This window comes from Anopheles merus, unplaced genomic scaffold, assembly GCF_017562075.2.
Source record: "Anopheles merus strain MAF unplaced genomic scaffold, AmerM5.1 LNR4000501, whole genome shotgun sequence".
NCBI lineage: Eukaryota > Metazoa > Arthropoda > Insecta > Diptera > Culicidae > Anopheles > Anopheles merus.
This window is the reverse complement of record NW_024428081.1, coordinates 8,742-29,130: the sequence shown is the minus strand read 5'-3', so window position 1 is coordinate 29,130 and position 20,389 is coordinate 8,742. Positions and strand designations below refer to the sequence as shown.

At 47.7% G+C, this 20,389-nt stretch overlaps 1 protein-coding gene across 1 annotated transcript; it reads right to left on the bottom strand.

Moving 5' to 3' along the window:
* Nucleotides 1-878: 878 nt before the first annotated feature.
* LOC121602548 (guanine nucleotide-binding protein subunit alpha homolog) lies at nucleotides 879-19,734 on the bottom strand. Its single transcript, XM_041931314.1, has 6 exons — nucleotides 19,117-19,734; nucleotides 10,905-11,043; nucleotides 10,621-10,829; nucleotides 2,351-2,482; nucleotides 2,131-2,270; nucleotides 879-2,047 (listed from the first exon to the last, which is right to left on the bottom strand). Exons 1-6 carry the CDS (start codon nucleotides 19,300-19,302, stop codon nucleotides 1,690-1,692), a joined length of 1,164 nt encoding a protein of 387 aa, XP_041787248.1. The 5' UTR covers nucleotides 19,303-19,734; the 3' UTR covers nucleotides 879-1,689.
* Between the last annotated feature and the right edge of the window lie 655 nt (nucleotides 19,735-20,389).

The following is a 20,389-nucleotide window of genomic DNA, read 5'->3' as shown; positions in this document are numbered from 1 at the left end:
AAAAACACAAGCAAAACGATTCTCTCCTAACTCCAGTGGGACTGGAGTGTACAATTCCAGTCCAACTGCAATGCACGAGAGAGACAGATATGGCAAACAAACGTATGACTACGAGCAGTACAAGTACAAGGGAAAGGTGTGCAAATGAGACTGATTGCAAACTATTTTACATTTTAAAAAAAAGCTTCCCAAATTCCCGGCACCAATTCACACGAAAATCACACGTCATAAACCTTCCATTGACCCCCCCCCCCGATCGTACCCCGCGCGGTATGTGCTCGTCCTTCTCCGCCAGTGAGACTCTTGTTGTATTGTATTTACCTTACACACCGCACACCGCTACTGCTGTGCTCGATCGCTTCCGTACCGTTCGTTCGATCGTTCGATTGTTTCTTGCTCTATATAGCCGCGTAATTAGAGATTTGTGATTATTTATGAACATGGTTTTTGTTTAAAGATTAAAATTAGTTTTTGGTGTAAATTGTGTGTCCCTTTCTTTTACGTGATTATGTGTCTGTGTATGTGTGCGTGTTGTTTGTGTTGTTGCACTGTTTTTTTTTGCATTCGGTTATGTTTGCACCTTCCCAACGGCTCTTTCGACTCTGTTCGGACGTGTGTGTATGTGTGTAGTAGTGGTTATTCTTCTTCTATCCCCTCTCGATGCTGGATGTTTGCTTTAGCTTAACAACTGTTCTATAGATGTGTATCAGTACAAAGAGGAGATTCTTTAGTAGTGTTGTAAAATTCCAGTCTAGTACAGTATTGCGGTAAGACGATTTATATATGTAGAGAGAGAGAGCGCGCGTTTAGATGAGGAGGCTAGTGAACGTTTCATTTTGGTAATGCACTCGATGCTGCATCCATACCTTTTTTTTTTGTTTACTTCTATTTCTATTCTTCAAGAACTTTGTTCATAAGGCGCTAATAAACAATTACAAAGAAGAGTAAACGCTTTCCCGCCCCTTTCCGTGTCGTGTCGAACAGTTCGATTACAATGCTAATTCCGGGGGGAGGAGGGAGGGCAGTGTAGGACTGCTTGGTTTGCCCTGGAATGGAGCAACGACCGCAGAAAAGCGAATAGTTCACGAAATCAAGTTCATTACTGTAATTAAGGTTATAATATTTCAAACCATTCATTCTTCCATTGAGCAGTCGTCACGCACACACGCACACACTCACGGTGCACATTCGGGTGGAAAACTGTACCCAGTACAAAAAGAAAAACCGGCCACACATATCCCTTTGACAGTGGAGATACACGTTTGGTTTGAGAGAGGCGAAATCAAACGAGGGGGGAAAACCCGGATAAACGGGAACGGAATTTTCCCTTCACAACAGAGCCACAAAACGAGCTAAGCAAAGAAACCCCTGAATCGAGAGCGTACGCTTACACTATCCGATATATCTACAAGTTCTCCGCGCAAATTAGCAAAAGAGCCCCGCTTTCAGGCTGTCCCTTCGCTCTTCTCGCCCGAGAAAGGACCTAACAACGTAATAATGTACATTCCGATGCATTTGCGTTTCGTTCCTTATGGCAAACGAAAGTGTGATGAAACGAGAAAAAGGTAGAGAAAAAAAAACGGGGGAAAAACAAAAACTAAACCCGAGCAGAAAGCCCCAAAAAAGAGTTTCCAGTTTGTGCTGCTAACCTAATCACTAAACAAAACTACACGACCGATCCGTGCGCTACTACTGCAGCATCAGCGCGGACAGGTTGCGGTGCAGGATCGTGTCCTTCACCGAGCTGAACACGACCTGAATGTTCTGCGTGTCGACCGCATTGGTGAAGTGATGGTAGATGGGCGTTTTGGTGTTTTTCCGCACGTTCATAAACATCTGCAGGATGAAGTTCTGCACGTCCAGGATCGAGTGCGGGTTGCCGGTGAACTGCGGATAGTACCAGCGGATGTCCGTCTCCGGGTTTTTCACCTTCTGCTGCAGCAGATCCGTCTTGTTGAGGAACAGGATGATCGAAATACCCTCGAACGTGGTATTGTTCACGATCGTGTCGAAGATGTTGCGCGACTCTTCCAGACGGTTCGTTTTTCTGCAAATCGAAAGCGATGCGCGTTAGAGTGCGATTGAGCGAGGGGGCCAACGTGTATAGAACCGAAGGGAAACTGTACTGACCTATCCTCCGCCAACACCTGATCGAACTCGGAGGTCGATACGAGAAACAGGATCGACGTGACGGAGCAGTCGAAACATTTGGTCCATTTTTGGCGCTGTGTCCTCTGTCCTCCGACGTCAACGAACACAAATGGAATGTTCTGCAAAATATATAAAAAAAAACAAAGCATTAATAATTGTAAAATGCAAAGGCTTTATTAATAAAGGGTGTTCCGCTTACCTGTATCCTTATCGTAAACTCAAATACACCTTTAGTTGCTTTGCGACAGTGCAAAATATCACGATGGGTGGGCTTGTAATCTAACCTCGATATTCGGTCTAATTCATCTAGGAAATAACTAACAGAATCACTCTGCAAAAAATAGGGAGAAAGAAATGGAAAAGCAAACGACATTAGATTTCAATTATACACCTCAGAAAAACGTTATGCAAATGATGATTTCTGTCCACGGAAACTTGCAGCTGAAAGCGTTATCACAAGCATAATATCCTGCTGCTGGCTGAGGATTGTTGTAATCGCTCGTAACACTGTAACCTGGTGCTTACATCTTTCCTCCCTCTATTCTCCCAGCGTTGGAATATCTTAACGTAAATATAATCGCCCAATTAAGGACGGGTCGTGGAGGGCAGCAGCAGCAGCAGCAGCTAGTGGTTGCGCCCCACGCTCGATCGCTTTCCGTTTTCACCAACCAACAACCGTCACCATCAATCGTATAATGAACTCCGTTCACAATACCACCCCCCCCCCCCTTCCATGGCACACATTCGATCGCCCTACACACACACACACACACACACACACGCGCGATCCAAGACCGACGACGAAGGGCTAATCTTATGCAAACAATCTGCACACTACCACCCCGGTGCCAAGAACATTGCCCTACATTCAGCATGGGGCACAACATATCGCGCGCGCATACACACACAGACCTACCTTCCTTGGACCCCTTTTCCACAACCCTCGCCTCACCTTCATCCAACGAGTCTGGAAAGTAAGTGTACTTGTTTCTTGATCCAACCCCCAAACGAACCTTCTTCTCCACGCCACCACCACGACGACGGCGTAGGGTGATTACTACTACCACCCATGCCTACAAACTCGCAAGGGCCACCCCACACACACTCCCCGGCTCCTTCTTATCGATAGAAAGGCATCGGAAATATTATAATTTGAATAACACTCTCGCCTTCGATAGTGTTTGGTGGTCTCGTGTAATTTCGTGCATATGCTCCTCACGACAGTGGCACGGCGAGTGGTGTGCTTTTCGTGCCGGTTTTGCGTATTCTAGTGTCCACAGAGCACAGGCAGGAGGTGGAATTTTGTATGCATACTTTTTGCCCTTTATTAAAACGATAAACGAGATCGCTTTTCGAGACACCTTCTTCTGCACCCCCAACCGCGTACAGTGAAAAAAGGGTAATTTGCATACAAATGGGGCAGAAAGGGAAAAAAAGATGTATTGAAACGGTGAACGGCTTGTTTCTCCTTTGTTTGAGCTATTTAGCTTTCCTTTTAATTTAAAATGAATTTGGCGTTCGTTGAGGGCGCTTTTTTGATACTTCGAACACCTAAAACAAAGTGACGCGTTAGATCGATAGTTACATTTTCTAAACACACATTGTGGAAAATCAACCACTGACCAGAACTTCACCAGAACTTGGAGAAGATGACAGAATATAGACACAACATGTAACATCTTTTCATTGACTTCTTGCCAGGGTAAAACTATACGACGTCGCTATGAGCTCCTTTAGAGTCCCGGCCAAACTAATAAGGCTAGTTAAAATGACTATGACCAACGTCACTTGCCAGGTGAAGGTGGATGGAAAACTCTCAGCACCTTTTGATACCACCAAAAGTTTGCCTCAGGGGGACTGGTTTGCATGGTGGTCTCCTAGTTAACTTGGGGCTAGAGAGGGCCATCTGGGACTTGAGGGGTTGAGACTTTGAGAAACCAACGATGGAGACATAAGTCCACCTGACAGATCCTGGCATACGCTGATAATATAGACATCATTGGTCTGCGACTTCAACATCGCCCTGGAAGGTGTCATTCAAAGAGCAGGGCTAGATAACGACTTCCGTGGCACAACTCTTTACCGGTTTTTTCCAATTTCTTAGCTTCGCGGATAACGTTGATATCATCGGAAGGGCAACAGCAAAGGGTTGTGAAGCGTACACCCGACTCAAACGCGAAGCAGGAAGAATCGGTTTGAGAATCAATGCGACGAAGACGAAGTACTTGCTTGCCGGAGACTCAGGCCATCTGGGAAGCAGTGTATTAGTTGACGGCGACAATCTAGAGGTAGTAAAGGAGTTTTGCTATCTTGGGACGGTCGTTACTTCGGACAACGACATCAGCAGCGAAATCCCGAGACGCATTGTGCAGGGGTATCGTGCATACTATGTACTTCAACGACGGCTGAGATCCAGAAGACTTCGAGCTCGCACGAAATGTGAGATATATCGCACATTGATTCGCCCGGTGGTCCTCTACGTACACGAATCCTGGACCATCCGAGCGGAGGATGCAAACCATCCTGACGGTGGATACGAAGGCTGGCAGCATACGATGGCTGGGGGATGTTATGAGAATGCTAGCGACCCTCAGTTCGGCATAAGGCGCAGGAGAGAGCACAGCGAACTCGATATGATGGCTGGATCAGGTGAAATGAGACCTTTTGAAAATCGGATGTCTACATGGATGGGAAGCGGCAACCAAGGACCAAGCATCCTGGAGAATTATTGTTGACCGGGCTAAGTGACGACGACGATAGAGCACGTCGTCGTTAGCAGGCCAACATCGAGAGCCCAGCAAAGAATCTCGGATTGCAGAAAAACGAGACAAAGACCAAACTGATGTTGGCAACATCAGCGCCCCTACCAACAACCAATCCAAACTTGCGTAACGTACAGATAGGTGAATGCACTTTTGAAGTCGTCCCAGAATTCACCGATCTCGGGTCAAAGGTGAGCAGTTAACGTGGAGTTGCGCCCAAGGATGCATGCATGCTGCTGCCAACCGGTCTTGCTTCTTCTTCTTTTGGCACAACAACCGCTGCCGGTCTAGGCCTGCCTGAACCCAATAGTGAGAAGTGGGCTTGGCTTTCAGTGACTTTTTGTTACCGTAGCAGGATAGTCAGTCCTACGTATGGGGACACGGTCTGTTCGGGGCTTGAACCCATGACGGGCATGTCGTTAAGTCGTTCGAGTTGACGACTGTACCACCAGACCGGTCTTGCTACAGCCTGAAAAATCAGTTCACCTCAAAGGCCCTGGTACTAACATACGCGTCTGAAATATGGACAATGTCCAAATTTGACGAAGCCCTCCTAGCCGCGTTCGAGAGGAAGATGCTCAGAAGGATTATTGCCCCCTTTTGTTTGGAAGTACAATGCAATGCATTCGAGGCCGCTCCTTATTGCAATGGAGTTTCCGCTATACGACGACGAGCTATACAAGATGTAGGGCGAGCTCACTGTTGTGCAGCGTATCACGTTCGCCAGGCTCCAGGTGGACACATGAAAACGGACGACCCAGCCCGTAAAGTCTTTTTAGGTCCAAATTGAGGGGACAAGATGGCGAACAGGCGTCCGCTATTAAGACCGGGATAACGGATTGGCAGATGAAAGTGCGAGACCACGGGCAGTTTCGGACACTCCTGAGGCAGGCAATTCTATGCTAGAACGTCTTAAAAGTCTGCCGCTTTGTGTATGGATATGCTTCAATAGAGGCTTTTAACACTATCTCAAGGAAACTTTTAACACTCTCGGAAAACCCTGTGTAAGGTCCTCGTCGAAAACCAAGGGGCCATGTATCAGGGACGAAGAAATAATCTGTATGGTCTTGTAATTGGTTGATATCCTACTAGCTTTAATTTTTAAAATATACATTAATCACCGTCTTAAAAGAACGCAGTCAATTACTTGCAACAGATACTCCCCATCCAAATCAACAAAGTTCCAGTTTCAGGCAAAACGATTCCCACACCTGTACCAGTGGCACAGGTCCCCCCCCCCCCTCCCGCCGCTTAATGAAACTGGTTCCACTAAACAGTCAATTTATACGCCGTTTAGAGCTCCGCTCATCAGTCAACCGACAGCAGCACCGATCGACGGAAGCGCACACTATTGCTCGGCTATGCGACTAACGGCCATCCAAAGTATTGCGATTAGTAGACTTTGCCGCTGGCGGGTATAATTGCCACCAACCATCAATCTACCGGATTCTTGTTCTCCCACACACGCATGCACCACACCGACAGTTCGGTCGCAAAGATTAGGTACCGTGTCTCACAGCACCATTGCACCACATGTTGTGACCACCATCACAACCGTACCGAACCGAACCCCCAAAGCTGGCGCACTTTTCCACTAGGCGCAGAAGGGATCGTCGTGGCAGGAAAATGTTGCTAATGTGTTATTTTACCATTCCAATATGGTTCACAACCCTCGCAATGCGGCTGTTGGTTCTCGTCTCGGTTGCACTCTCGGTTGTGCTTTGCCAGCTGTGGAGGCGACAACCCACCACACCGAAAGCCGCTGTTGCGCCGAGCCGAGTGCAATACCGTACACCTTTACTCGGTGTGGTGGTTTATTACTTCTCTCCACCCATATGGTTCAAAATTCCCCCCGCCCTGAATGCAACATGCTGTTGTGGGGCTGCTGCTACAGCCGCCAATTTGACGTCCCCATTGGCACCTTCGCGTGAGCCCACACCGGCGCAAAGCTTGGTACTAGAAGTTTCGCATGCTCCCATCATACCTCTTCGCTTCTTTGCTGCTGAGATCGACAGCTTACACACACAATCTTAATCCTCTCACAGCGTAAACGCACCACCACGTCGGCATGGCCTGTTTCGTATTCATTCATACATTCCTCCATTGCCAAAGCATGAAAGTGTGTCCCGCCGTTCGCGTCCTTACTGGGTTTGTTTGCTGTGCAACAGCAGCAGCATTTAAAACGCAACACGGCGCGGCGATGGTGGTTGTCATAAATTTAATTAAAATTGAAATTAAATACACGCATTACATTCGCGAACGTGAATAATCCGCTAATGGTGGTGGCTGCTCTCGTTCTGCGTACCGATCTGATTCCATCGCTAACCAACCGTACCTGCGAACCTATCAATTCCGAAGCCCCTGTTTTGTCCCTTCTCTTACCCGCTGCTGCTGACTTTATTAGTGTCCATTTCGAGCAGGCGCACAGCGCCTTTCACGAGCCGGCACAAACCTGGAGCGACGGCCAGATGTCGTCACTCGCGGTACAAGCATTTATTTGCAGGAACCGCGTACCAGCACGGATTTGTCGTTATTTATTTTACTTTGCCCCTGCATACACACACACACACACACACCGTTTCTGCCATATCAAACCATTCCGCGTCGTTTCAGTTTAAGATTGCCGGACGGGTCGCGGCGAGGAGAGGACAAGATTATGTGTTTATCATTTTAAAAGCCTTTAAAACATCATTGAGCACCGTGAGAGAATGAATGTCCCTCCCCCCCTTCGGTGGCCGAGTGTAGTTTATTTTGAATTATGATAAATCACACATACACATCACCACACGATCGCCTACGGTCTCCTCCAGTCCTGGTGAAGTTTAAACGCGCAAACCGATCATTGTCGATTTTGAAATTGAATGCAATGCTTTTTCCCCTGTAGGTTGTAGGCCGATGCGTCGATTACGCAGTGAAAAAAGGTGGCCTCCACACGCTAACGATCCTAGGGAGGGGGGAGGACCAGGTACCGATACGGTTGCACGCGCGCGCACTCCCATCCGATCCATAGTCAATTGGCAATGACACAGCATCCCATACCGGGGTGGCGAAAGGAAAGAGAAAGAGAACGTTAGGAGCGCGAACATGTGTGTGCTTGCAAAGAGCAAAGGCGGGCGTTTGTGATACACATTGCACATTTTTGCCACCTCGCTGCGGCATCTCGCGCTTTTGCCGAGTAAAAACCCCGTCTTTGGATTGACGAAGGCGGATCGATCGATCGATCGATCGTTCGCTCGTTGTGAACAGCGATACTAGATTGGATACTCATATCACCTGACCTCCGCGTTGGCCGATCACTACCATACAAATGTGGGTACGTAGTAGCAATGATGGTGGTAGTGATTGTGGTGCACAATTTTCATTCAATTAGTGCGCGCTCCAATCGAGACTATTTATTTATTTTTATAATTCTCCCCATCGGAGGCACACCACGGAGGAGCTTGCGAAACTGCGGAACTGCGCAATGTGGCATTAAAACTGTCTTCCTTCCCCATTGTTTTGCATTGCAATCTGGAGCATAAACAGGAACGAAAAGCATCCCGCGTGGGGGTAAATATTGTTACAAGCATCAGCACTTGCAATTTGGGATTGTGGAAGCCAACCACGCCGTCAGTCGGCACTGCCCGGTGAAAGATCATTTCCTTCATTTCATTTCATTTCATTGCACGCAAGGAAAATCTTTCGTCACATAAATCACGCACGTCCGAGACGGGCCCGACGCTGTGTGCGCTTCCACTTTCAAATAATCAACCTCTCAGGCATCTCGAACCCCCTAAAAACCCGTTCGGTCTATTTGGCCTGACTCTGAGGCTGAGCTGAGGTGTATTTCCCGTTCCAGTCTCCCGACCGGGGGAAAAATACCCACTTTCTAGGTCAAGGCCCATTCGTTGAGTGTGTGTGTGTTTCTCTTCTTCATGATCATGATCATCAACATCTCGTCGCTTATCGACAAAAAACAACGTTATTCGCGGAAGCATCCATGTTTCACGAGCCAAGGGAAGGCAGATTGTGCTGGAAGCTCCCTAAAAATAGGCAACACACACATACATACACACATGTGAGTTATGGGAATCGTATGTGCGGAATGCCGTCCCTTCGTTCGGTGCCGTGTGTGTTGTTCGTATTGCCCGAGTGGCAAAAGAAAGTCGATGCACATTGCGGCGGCCGTGTTGCTCCTAAACACCGGCGCACCGGGTGTATGGACAAAAAAGCAAAACAATATCGCCAACTCCGTCCGTCCAGAGGTTGTTGGCCAGCAGCACCAGCAGCAGCAGCTGGTTCAAGTCAGACAGGCACTGCACAGGGATGAAATCGCGAACTTTTAGCTGCCAACGACTGCAACAGCTGGCAGATGTTTTGTTTGGAGCGTCGTTAGTTTGGAAGCGCGATGGTGTCTAACGTATTCGGGCCAAATATTTGCATACATTCACACACACGCAGACACGCACACACACCGACATGGTCGAGGTCATGGAAGTGATTTAACGCAAATTAATATGATCTTCTCGACTTCGGGCGCGGGAGCCGGTTTGCCGTTTTTCCGTGGGAAAAAAGAAGCTTCCCCCCTACTTTTCTGCATGATGATAAAGACACACGCCGTCGATTGAGAGTCGTTTGATACCGCTTGATGATCGCGCATGCCAAACGCAAAAGCGTAATGTGCTTCAAGGCGATGATGTGGCAAAAGCAATTCGATGCTGTGTTAACCGACCGGTAGGAGCTAATTCCCAAGCCCCAGTCCCAGAGTGAAGTGTTGCTGTTGATTCCGTCTCACTATAATTGCTCTCGTCCTGCTCGAGCCCGGAGAGATGACGACCAACGTTATACGGATGGGTTACAATCTACGAACGACCTTCGTAACGCGTTCCGTTAGAAAAGCAAGAGCAGCAGTAGTATGCAAAAAGCGGGTTGCGCGCGCGTGCTCGTAAAATTTGACACCGCCAATAAAAAGCCATTTTTACAACTGCTTAACCTTTGCTCTTTTTCGCGAATTGACTCTTGAGAGACTAGCTGGCCCTAGGCCGAACATTGGCAAAGCATCTCCGAAGGTTCGCGTTTAATGGAGACATCATCCATATGCTTCCCATTTTGCAGACCAATGCACCGAAGCTGTCTCTCCAAACAAAGTGTCTTTTGCTCTTTCACTCTCAAGATCAAGATCGCTTTCATACGTGACCAGGAGGGTGCAATTGCTGCGTCTCCACATCTGCCAGCAGTCAACGGGTTGCAAGGTTTGGAACACAATGTGTCGCAAACAGTCGTTTGGCACCTTGGAATTCGAGTGTTTAGTAACAATGAAGGCGCTCACTGCCATGTTGCTGTGGTCGCATAGCGCTGAATACTGAAGATATTAGCATTGCACGCATCAAGTGATGAGTTCAAATCTCATTCTTATGGTCAAACGTAGTCTCATGGTCACTTTGTTCCATTATCGTGAAGTGTCGTCAGCGCGCAACAGCTGCCACCGGGCCACCTCAAAACTCCTTTTCCGAGCAGCGTTTTTTCAGCCGAGAAGACGGACTAATTATCCGTTTATAACCGATTGAATACAGCACAAGAAAGAAAACAAACCCTTCCTGTACGTGACATGACTTTCTTTTTCGCGATCAATTCTGTCCAGCGTGTTTGCGCTGGAATTCCCACCACAGACGGAAGGGGGCGCATCACGGAGATTCTTTGTTTCCCTTATCCCGCACAGTTGACTTACAATTTGGAACTCCCTTCGTCGATCGTACGCCTTCCGGATGGCGCCATCCGTCCACAGGATGTTGATGAGCGGAACGTACTGGTGGAACTGTTCGGCGTCCAGCAGGCAGCCGCTGTGAAACATTACCGCTTCGTTCGCGGCCAGCTGCGATGTCGGGTGCTCCCAGGGTATATCTAGCTTATCTCTAGCGTCACACAACACTTGCATGCCTGCGAAAGGGTAAGGCGTAATTAATATTTTAATGTTTTTGTTTTAGCTAAAGACCAGCGGGGCCCGGTTTTTACCTTTGACTATGTTTTGGTAGATCACATGTTGGTATTCTTTAATTAGTTCGGGCTCAAAGTTGATCCCGTGAATGATTCGCATCTGCTTGAGAAACGTCGATTTGCCGGATTCGCCCGCGCCCAGCAACAGTAGTTTAACCTGCGACGGAAAAAGAAGGCAAGTTAGAGAGGGGGTGTGTGTGTGTGTTACTTAAAATGCATGAACATATTAGCCATTAAAATCCCACAACATTCAGGTATGTACATTCAGGTACAAAGGGCGACGGAATGGTGTTGTTAGCTCATAAATTTCTATTGCGATACGCATCGGCACAATAATCATTCCGAAACGGGGGGGTTTTACACTTTGCGACAAACGGGTGAAGGACTATTCCTCCCCGCGCTGCAACATACACACACACATGATTACGTAAAGATAAAGGAGCCGCCGAGAACATGACGATTTATGGGGCGAAGCGTTTTGTTGCACGGATTATAACGCGTCACAGGTAATGCCGGTGCAGAGAACCGGGTGTATAGGTAGGTAAGGTGTAAATCATCCTTTTCCCCCGGTGTGGAAAAGGGTTATTGCGGACAGGTACACCCCGCTGACACAGGTGCAATTTCGGATACGTTTAAATGCAGCAAGCGACGAACGTCAACCCCCGGTTACCGCTTTGGTGTCGTTCAGCAGATTATTAATTTTAATATTTCTTCATAATTTTTCACACATCCACTGTACACGCACACAGGGCAAATGAAATAACGATTCGCTACAGAGGTTTGACCAACTAGCTTACTTGCTTGCTACGGGGTGTTTGAATTGATTCGAAACCGTTGAACGAATTAGCGCCCGACAACACGTGCTCTCTCCTCCTCTCCTTGTAACTTTTGCGCCCCCCGTGTACGACGCGCGCGCATGTGAAAGGGTAATCAGATTTTTCAATTAGCTGCAATTCGATGCAGCAGCAGCAGCCACCGCAGCAGCAGCAGCAGCAACAGACTGTTGTTGCACCATAAATCTGCCCATTTCGCCGACGCCGTTAGAAGGAAGGTGTGGAGGGACCGCGCTAATGAGACGCGCTGCATGTAGCTGTGCACACTCGCGGCAAAGCGAGAGTGCGGGCTTACATTTAAATCGAAGCTTTTATCACTTTTACACCCCTCTGGGTGGACGGGAGAGATACGACGAGCGGCGTGATCTATCTCTCGTCTCGGCGCGATCTTGTTATGGGGTGGAATTTGTTGCAACGCGCTCTGAACCCTCCCCCAACAATCCTTCCCCTTTTAGCACTGAGCCAAGTGAAAGTGATGATGCGGGTCTCTCTCTCTCTCCTGGGCTACTCCAAGCTTGTGAGGTTTTAAAACAAAAACTATGCTACAAGAATGCTTTTATGCTGCCCACCACCGCCAGAGAGACGCATGCTGGACATTTCACATAGAAGGGGGTAATGGACGCGTTGCGTCGTGGTGGCCTCTCCCCCTCCCCCCCCCCTCCTTCGTTAACCCACTTTCGGCGAGTTTGTTGGTGGGGTTCGGTGTTTTTTTATCACGACGCTTCCACTCCGCCAACGCCGCCGCTCGACATCGTCGTGAGCCGGTCCATTAGCACCTTTTCTCCTGCCAACGATCCAAAAAGGCGCCTCTTTTTCCGGCTATTTCGTTCCCGTGCTAAAAAAAGGAAAGAAATACCATAAGAAAATCAAATAAGGAACCGCTTTAAAGGCAATGCTATTTATTTTTGCGTGAGAGTTTGAGCAGAAAATTGTTTGCACTTTCTCGTTTTGCAAAAGCTTATCATAATGTCTTATCAGTTTGGATAAGAGGATCACGATCCGCATACGAGATCCGAGTGTGAAAAAGAGCATTTAAATGAAACTGTTCAAATATTTAAACAACGATCAGCCCGCCTAGACCCCACCGTGACTGTGACCGCCTGCAGCGTTCTGCTTTTGCTGCTGCTCCGATTCTCTTGGCGTGTAAACAAACAGCTGGGATTAATGCAAACAACGCAGCTCGCACTAGGACTTATCTCGTGAGAAGCGTGTACATAAATACAAACGAAAAAATAAAACAGTAGCTTAATCCTCTTGTAATAGACCCAAAAGTAAATCAAGTACAAGAGATCTCGCTCGCTCTCGCTCTACACCCAACACGCGGTCGTGACACAGTAGCGATTGAAAACGATGACAAACAGCGCCAACAGCAGCAGCAGCAGCAGCAGCAGCAGGTTTTGATGCAAAAGGTGAAAACAAAACATAAATATTTTCGCTAAACCGCACACGCACCGCGTGCAGCTCACCACCACAAAGCGCGCGGCACGTTCTTCCTTCATCTTGACGGCGTTCATTCCGACCGAGCGGCAAAAGCGCGTTGGCATACTACGCACAGAGGTGGGGAGGGAAGGTCAGCAAGCATCACAGCCGCCCGACGACGACGACGACGACGCATCGCGGCAAAACTTTAAATCGGCACCCGTGGCGCATCGTCGAGAACGCGGGGAATCTGAGCGCAGCGCGATCACGAGATGTCGTCGGTCGGTCGGATTGGTGCCAAAGGGTGTCTCCTTTCTGGGTCACCAGCAGTCACAACAAGTAGCGCTGTTTTTTTTTTCACCGCGCGTATTTGTGTGTGAATGTGTGCTGCACACAGCAGGCCGTATCGTGGGGGGCTCGAGACAACAATCGGAACTCAAGTGTAGATCATGACGACGGCTGAGACGATCGCAGCATCGAATGGCACGCGCTCGAGCGCCCCCGGGCGCCTTTGGCAGCTTCCGATCCGGATGAATCAATAGGCAATAAATAAAAATTGTGTCCTCAGCACAGCCGCGGGACAGATTGCTGCGACCTTCGGTGTCCCTTAATCGCTTTCTCTTCTGCCGGAACGTTCACCTAAAACAAGCACACACAAAAAAAACGATTATAATCCAAATAGCATCCCCAATTTTGTAGGGGAAAGGTTGTGTGTTAGCGGGATATTAAGCTCCCTTCTTGCCGTTTTTTGCACTTTACTCAAACCAAACAAAGGGCTCTAAATAGAGCGCCCCCCTCGATCCAACGCCAACCAATTGGATTGATAATCGGCGACGATCGCTCTCCCTTCGTTCAGCTCCACCGAGAAGCCCTTGCTGCTCTGTCCTGTCTTTGTTCCATCTGGTGACGAATGATTCCAACCAGAACGAGAGTGTTGCGCATTGGCATCGTCGTCGTCGTCGTCTTCGTTCAATACTTTCCCTTTCCCCCCTTGCATGAGGGGTGAAGCGGGTGAACCGCTCAATCGAATCAACAACAGCTTCGTGCGCATCATCCAGAGTCCTGCCTGCAATTGCGCTATTGCGCGCGAGCGCGCGTGCGCTGACCGTACCAAAGTGTAATTCATTTGTCCAATTAACATTGTTTACAACAAGTTTCCGATAGTGCGCACAACCAGCGCATCTTTTCCAGTGTCTGTGAAGAGACTCTGCTGTGTCTGTGTTTGGGAGCGCTTCTTTCACCATCGGTCTTTGGAGGATGGTTTTGGGCTTGTCAGCGTACCGTCTCTGGATTCGATCTTCTACAAGGAAGGGAATTGATCACGACCTTCCTGCCTTCTACCCCGGTAAACCCGTGGAAAGACACTAGGCTTTCGTTGCCATGGGTCAATGTCAAAACAGTGCGCACCGTTCTCGTCGTTTTCTGACTCTCTCCCTCCATCGTAGTGAGGCCGTTCCAGTTTCGGGTTGTGGTTTGGTGTTTGATTCGTTCAAATGATTGGGATGTCCCTCATGTTTGCTCACATCGGTTAGGTTTTTTTGATTGATGGTTCCAAATCTATTCCAAACTCTTCCGCCAACAGTAAAAGGTCAACATTGACCTTTTTTTTTGGGTGACAGGGATGCTGATAAGGAAGTATACACATAATGAGCTGCCGTGAAACATTCGAGTCGTTGCGCTCATCGTAAAGCTTCTTCGCAGGTTTTGAAACCCGTCAAATGTCGAGCTACTTCCGGGAGACGGTAGGCGATAGCGATTGGAAAGTGTGTGTTTGAGACTTGCAAATACCATCGGGTTCAAGCTAGGGGGTTTCATTATTTCTCACCCAATTTAGGACTATTTTTGATGTACCTTACAGCATCCCGAATATCCTGTTATCGAGGTTATTATGCGTTTCAACGCAATCAAGGTATCGTCATTTACTTTCTACGCAGATCTTCTCGCTAGATCCCTAGATCTAGATCCCCAATATACATTTTATAAGGAAGTAGCTGTGCAGGATAAATGTTAGGGTCTAGTGTTGCGTTTCATGAATCTTTCGTTGAAATTCATTCATATAAATCTTCAGTCATGAGTGAATCGAATCTCGAATCGACTCTTCAAAGATCCATTCATCTTCAAAGTTTCATGAATCTCTAATTTCTCTAAAGATTCATAAATCCATTAACATCCTAACAACAGGGCCTGTCGTGGGTTCAAGCCTCGCATGGGCCGTCTCTCCGTAGCAACACAAACTATCCGGCTTCGTCGTACTTGCCAAGAAGTCTCAAAGCCTGTATAGGATGCACAATCACGTTGGTTGTTGATCCAAGTAATCCAAGCAAAAGGAATAATGAAAGGCTCAAGCTCTATGAATCCATGGGGATTTATATATTCCTTGAAATTCATGAATTTTGCGAGATTCATGAATCTCTGGAGATCCTAGAATCTTTGGAGATTCATGAAACTTCGAGTTTGATGATTCTTTATAATTCATGAATCTTTGAGATTTATGAATCTTTGAAGGTTCAGAATCGTTGAATCATTTCAAAGATTAATTCAGATTCATGAATCTGATCCAGATTACCCAACACTAGTCAGGTCACAATAACCTGCTTAAATGTTGCTGAATTCGTTAACAACAAACAACTCAAACAACTTTTACGTCATTCCAGTGGAAAAGAAACATTCAATCTCACTAAAATGTGTTCATTGCTTTCTTAGAATAGAATTAAGGCCTGGGAAATATATTACCAAGTAGAAGCAGCACTTTTTCTTCGATTACTCATTGATGGAAACTATATGGCAAACCCACCGGGAAAATGAATAATTTCAACATGACCACCAAAAATAACACGTGTTCTTTTTTTTTTTGTTTTAGGGAGGGGGGAGTAACGCAAGTGAAAAACCGCCTTAATGTATCGAAAAACACCGTACAGAGCAAGAAAGCGACATAAAAAAACAGAAACAATTTCTGTTCCTCAACAACCCCGGATGCAGGATGCTCCAATCCAAACAACGGTTACTTACACTTTACACCATCGTTTTGATTATTTTACCAAATTTTGCTTAGGGACAATGTTTTTCCAACCGAAAGCCGGGTGATGTACGGAGGAGGAAGGGGAAAACGCCACCGACGGCAAGATTAATATGTGTGTATGCGCAAGTTTGACGCACAAGTGGACAGGCATGGTACGGAATGGGACGCCAAGAAGTGGCTCCCTGTGCACCGGCCGCCGCCTGTCACACAAGAGACGTGACTGTTTCCGCCACAAAAACACAAAAAAACGGAAAAGAAAAACAGTTTTCCCTGAAAGCCCTACCGGCAAAGGGGAGAGTGTGAGCTGGAGAGAGGTGGAGGCGGCGAATAGGCCGGGAGAAAGCCACCGGCAGCATCACCACCACCAGGTGGGAATGTGTCGAAGCAACAACAACGGAAAAAAAGAACGATACAAAACAGAGTTGACGACGGTGGGTTCGCGTTGTGGTTTGTGAGCGCGCGGCGAAAGTTGACCGCAACAAAACGGAAATGTGCGCTCGTCGCCGAGCCAACAACAACAACGACAGGGAAGGAGCGGAAAGGAAAGGGGGGCACAAATGTGCTGGCGAGAAAGTGGGAGCGGCAGCAGCAGCAGCCGCAAAAAAAGAAAGGTGGTGGATGGAATGGGGCAAGGTCGTTTTGAGGATGAAACACGATCACGCACAAACGTGATCGCGAGGAGAAGGGCTAGTGAGAGAGCGAGAGAGAGAGAGAGAGAGAGAGAGAGAGAGAGAACACGGGACAAAGCGGACAGTGTCGGAATGTGTAACGTTCATCCCCCACCACTCTGTAAATCGTCTATCATGTTGTGAATCTCCTCCTGAGAGGTGAGGGTGTTTTAAGACCTCCCTGGCAAGTGATCGACATTCCACAACAAAGGTTTATATAAGCTATCTTGCTTTTTTTAACGTGTTCTAACAAAATTTGCAAAATATATGCAATAAAATGGAAAATACACGTCACCATAACGTCGAGTAGCTTCATTCTTAAGCTAACACCTTTCAAATAGACAATACAGGGTTTTCCAGGGGTTCTCATAGTTGTGGAACACTTCCTTGGCTCTTTCCTATTGGAAGTGAACTGTTGGAAATTGGACTCTATGGCACCCTTTTGGGCAGGCTCCTTCGAATTCCAATTATCCAACAAGGGTGCTATAGAATTCAATCCCAAACATTAAGTTCATTTCTCATTAGAAAAAGTTCATTAAGTGTCCCACGGCTATGAGAACTCGTGGAAAACCCTGTAAACTCTCTCTCTCTCTCCCTCTCTCCCTCTCTCTCTCTATCGTTCTTTGTAGTTTAAAAATAGTACATCCTTCTCCAATCTAACCACCGTGTCGCCATGTGGACAAATATTCCTTCCTCGATGGTGCGGTGGAGGAAATATCGTAGTAAGCCGGGGAGTGATATTTTCAAGTATGCCAGGGGTTTTCGGGCGATTTTCAAATCCAATCCAAAGCTTGTTTGTTTATCAACACAGCCGATTCTTGGTATTTCTGGGGTATGTGTGTGCGTTCTCTCGTCCCCCTCCCCACTGTGTCGTCTGTGATCGTGGGTGTCTTCATGACGAGGCGGGACACAGGAGGGAACCGCCGGCATGAGTACATGAAATTATAAAAATAATCAAAATTAGTGCGTGCTCGTGCCTCTTGGTAGTAGTTGCTACAGACACACCGAGAAGGTGGGTGTGGGGTAGGGGGGGGGGGGGAATGAAAAACTTTTCCAATCAAATCGATGCCAGGCGATTTCTATACGCTTCTAGATGGTTTTTCCTTCGCCTCGCCCAACAGAGCTTTACATGTGTTGGGGTAGGTGATGCTTCCTCCATTCCTCCTCTCTTCCTACGCCTGTTCCGCGTACACCAACAGGAAGACAAGGTGTGGTTGAATTTTAACAAACAAAAAAAACGACCCTCGCAAGGCCTGGGGCTGTGTTTTAGCAAGTGCGTCGTTTGCCGTTGGTACGTTTCGGTATAAGGGGAAATACACCCACACTCTCCCTCCCTGCTGCTGCACTACTGCCTCTCTCCTAAACCGGATGACATTAGAGGTGGTGCGAGGGGAGACGGCGAGAAGCCGTTGTTGCGCTTTTTTGCATACGCCTACTGCGCTGCCTGGAGTGTTCGAGTGTTGTATTCGAGCGGGTTTGAAATTAGCAACGGTGTGTGATATGGAGGTTTGAGTTGAATATGCTCGTTTGCAGGGGTTGACGCGTCCTACACACAAAGCCACAGAGCCACACACACACACACAACACAAACACGCGCGATTCGTTCCAAACCAACGGTGGAGCTCGTTTTCTACGGAAATATTCACGATTCAACACGATCCAGCAGCGGTTTGTATCCTTGAAACCGGCACCGGAGGGATGACGCCACACAGCCTACTTGTGCTTGTGTCGAACACGGATATATATACACACACACATAGGGGAGGTGAATCATTCGATCAAAACAATCATCACTTAATGGCCACGTAAACGCGAAGAGCACTACCACACAGACACAAGGCACACTGGGAAACACAACAAACGGGGACACTTTTTTGTTGTTGTAATCATCATAATCGCACAATAAAAATACACACAATACAAACATGAACAAATCAGCTGATCGTGGAGGGGGGAGGGGGGGAGAGGAGGGTGTCACTTCATCGGACATGAACCGGAAATAGCATTCCTTTGGAACGTTTAAGCTACACCAGCTAAAAATATTCCACCTGAAACGATTAATCAAACCATCTCCCCTCTCTTTCTCTCTCGCTTTCTCCTTCTTTTACGCTTGCCGGGACGACGACGACCGCGGGTTTCGGAATGATTAGAACCGGCGTGCCAAATATTTAACGAGAGCAAACAAACAACACCATTCCGCACTCTTCGCCCCTTCGACCCATCCACACACACACACACACACACACACACACATCCACCCACCAACACACACACATAGAAACACATTTTACCTGTCGCCGGAACGCATGTTTATCTTTCTCGAGAATTTTGTCGATCTCGCGCGATTTATAGCGCTGCTCGAGCTCCTCCGGGCTGACCCGTAGCCGCAGCAGGTAGCCGAAGAAATCGCCACAGCACCGGGCGCATGATAACTTTGATAAAGTGCTTTCTCTCCGCCTGTTATTCGATGCCGCCATCTTTAAATCTCATCACGCGCGCACACACACACACACACGTACACGCACACCGCACACACATGCACGCACGCATACACACATGTATGCGCGTTCGACAACACCATCCGAAACAAAAGGCCTCGCTGTTGTTGTTGCCTTGGCTGTTGTTGCTGTTGCTGCTACTAAACTAAACACAGCCACCGAAGGGACCGAAACAACCCGAAACACAGAGGCGCACACACACACACACGGTGTTCTCCACTGGCACTATGTGACGCACGCACTTTTCCGCACACCCTCTGCTGTTCGGACGAGCGAGAGAGAGAGAGAGAGAGGAAGGCTGAGCGTACACTTTTCACATCGTTGCACCGCGGCACTGGCAGCAAACCGTAGACCGCGCGCCGGAAGCAGATTGCATTCGTCACACGGCCCGCGACACACACACGCACACGCCCACGACACCTCCACACGCACGCAGCCCGACCCGGTGTGTGGGTGGAAAAGGCTGGCTGGAAATACGTATTTTTCGCGAAAAAATGGCAGCACGCGAACAGGACGCACCCTATCGCGATGAGCGAACGAGACAAACTAGTGATGGGCAGCACCCCGGTCGGGCTGCGCTGCCCGAGCGGAACGTACCGTTCCGTTCCGAAACGTCGCGCTGCGTTTGGTGAGCGCAAAACATCGCGTGCGCACACACAAAGAGAGCACTGGCGCGCTGCAGACACACACACACACTGTAGATGGAGCGGGTGCTCTTTTGACGGAATCGGAATGGCGTAATTGTGTGGTTATGTTTTTAAACTTTATTATTATTTACAATTCAATTTGCAAAACGATTATTTCATTATAATAAAGTTCTTACGATGTATACAAAACTATTTGAACAAATTTGGCCACCTTCGGAAGGTGACAAATTGTTTTTAGTGATTTCAATTTGTCCAAAAATGTGTTGAGTAAGTTATTTTAACTATAATAATTACAAATTCAACTAATTTTTAAACACGATTTTTTTTTTAAATGTTTAAGAAATTACACAACCGAGACATCAATGTCGATTGCAGTTACAAATGTCGGTGTGTACACTGCCCATAATGCGTTCAAGCCA

What these genes read in the sequence shown, in the direction of transcription:
- LOC121602548 (XM_041931314.1), bottom strand. Translation starts at nt 19,302, where the DNA reads ATGGCGGCATCGAATAACAGGCGGAGAGAAAGCACTTTATCAAAGTTA. An exon ending in AGTTTACGATAAGGATACAG is followed by an intron (nt 2,271 to 2,350) that starts GTAAGCGGAACA and finishes TATATTTTGCAG; the next exon opens with AACATTCCATTTGTGTTCGT. An exon ending in CAGGTGTTGGCGGAGGATAG is followed by an intron (nt 2,048 to 2,130) that starts GTCAGTACAGTT and finishes TTCGATTTGCAG; the next exon opens with AAAAACGAACCGTCTGGAAG.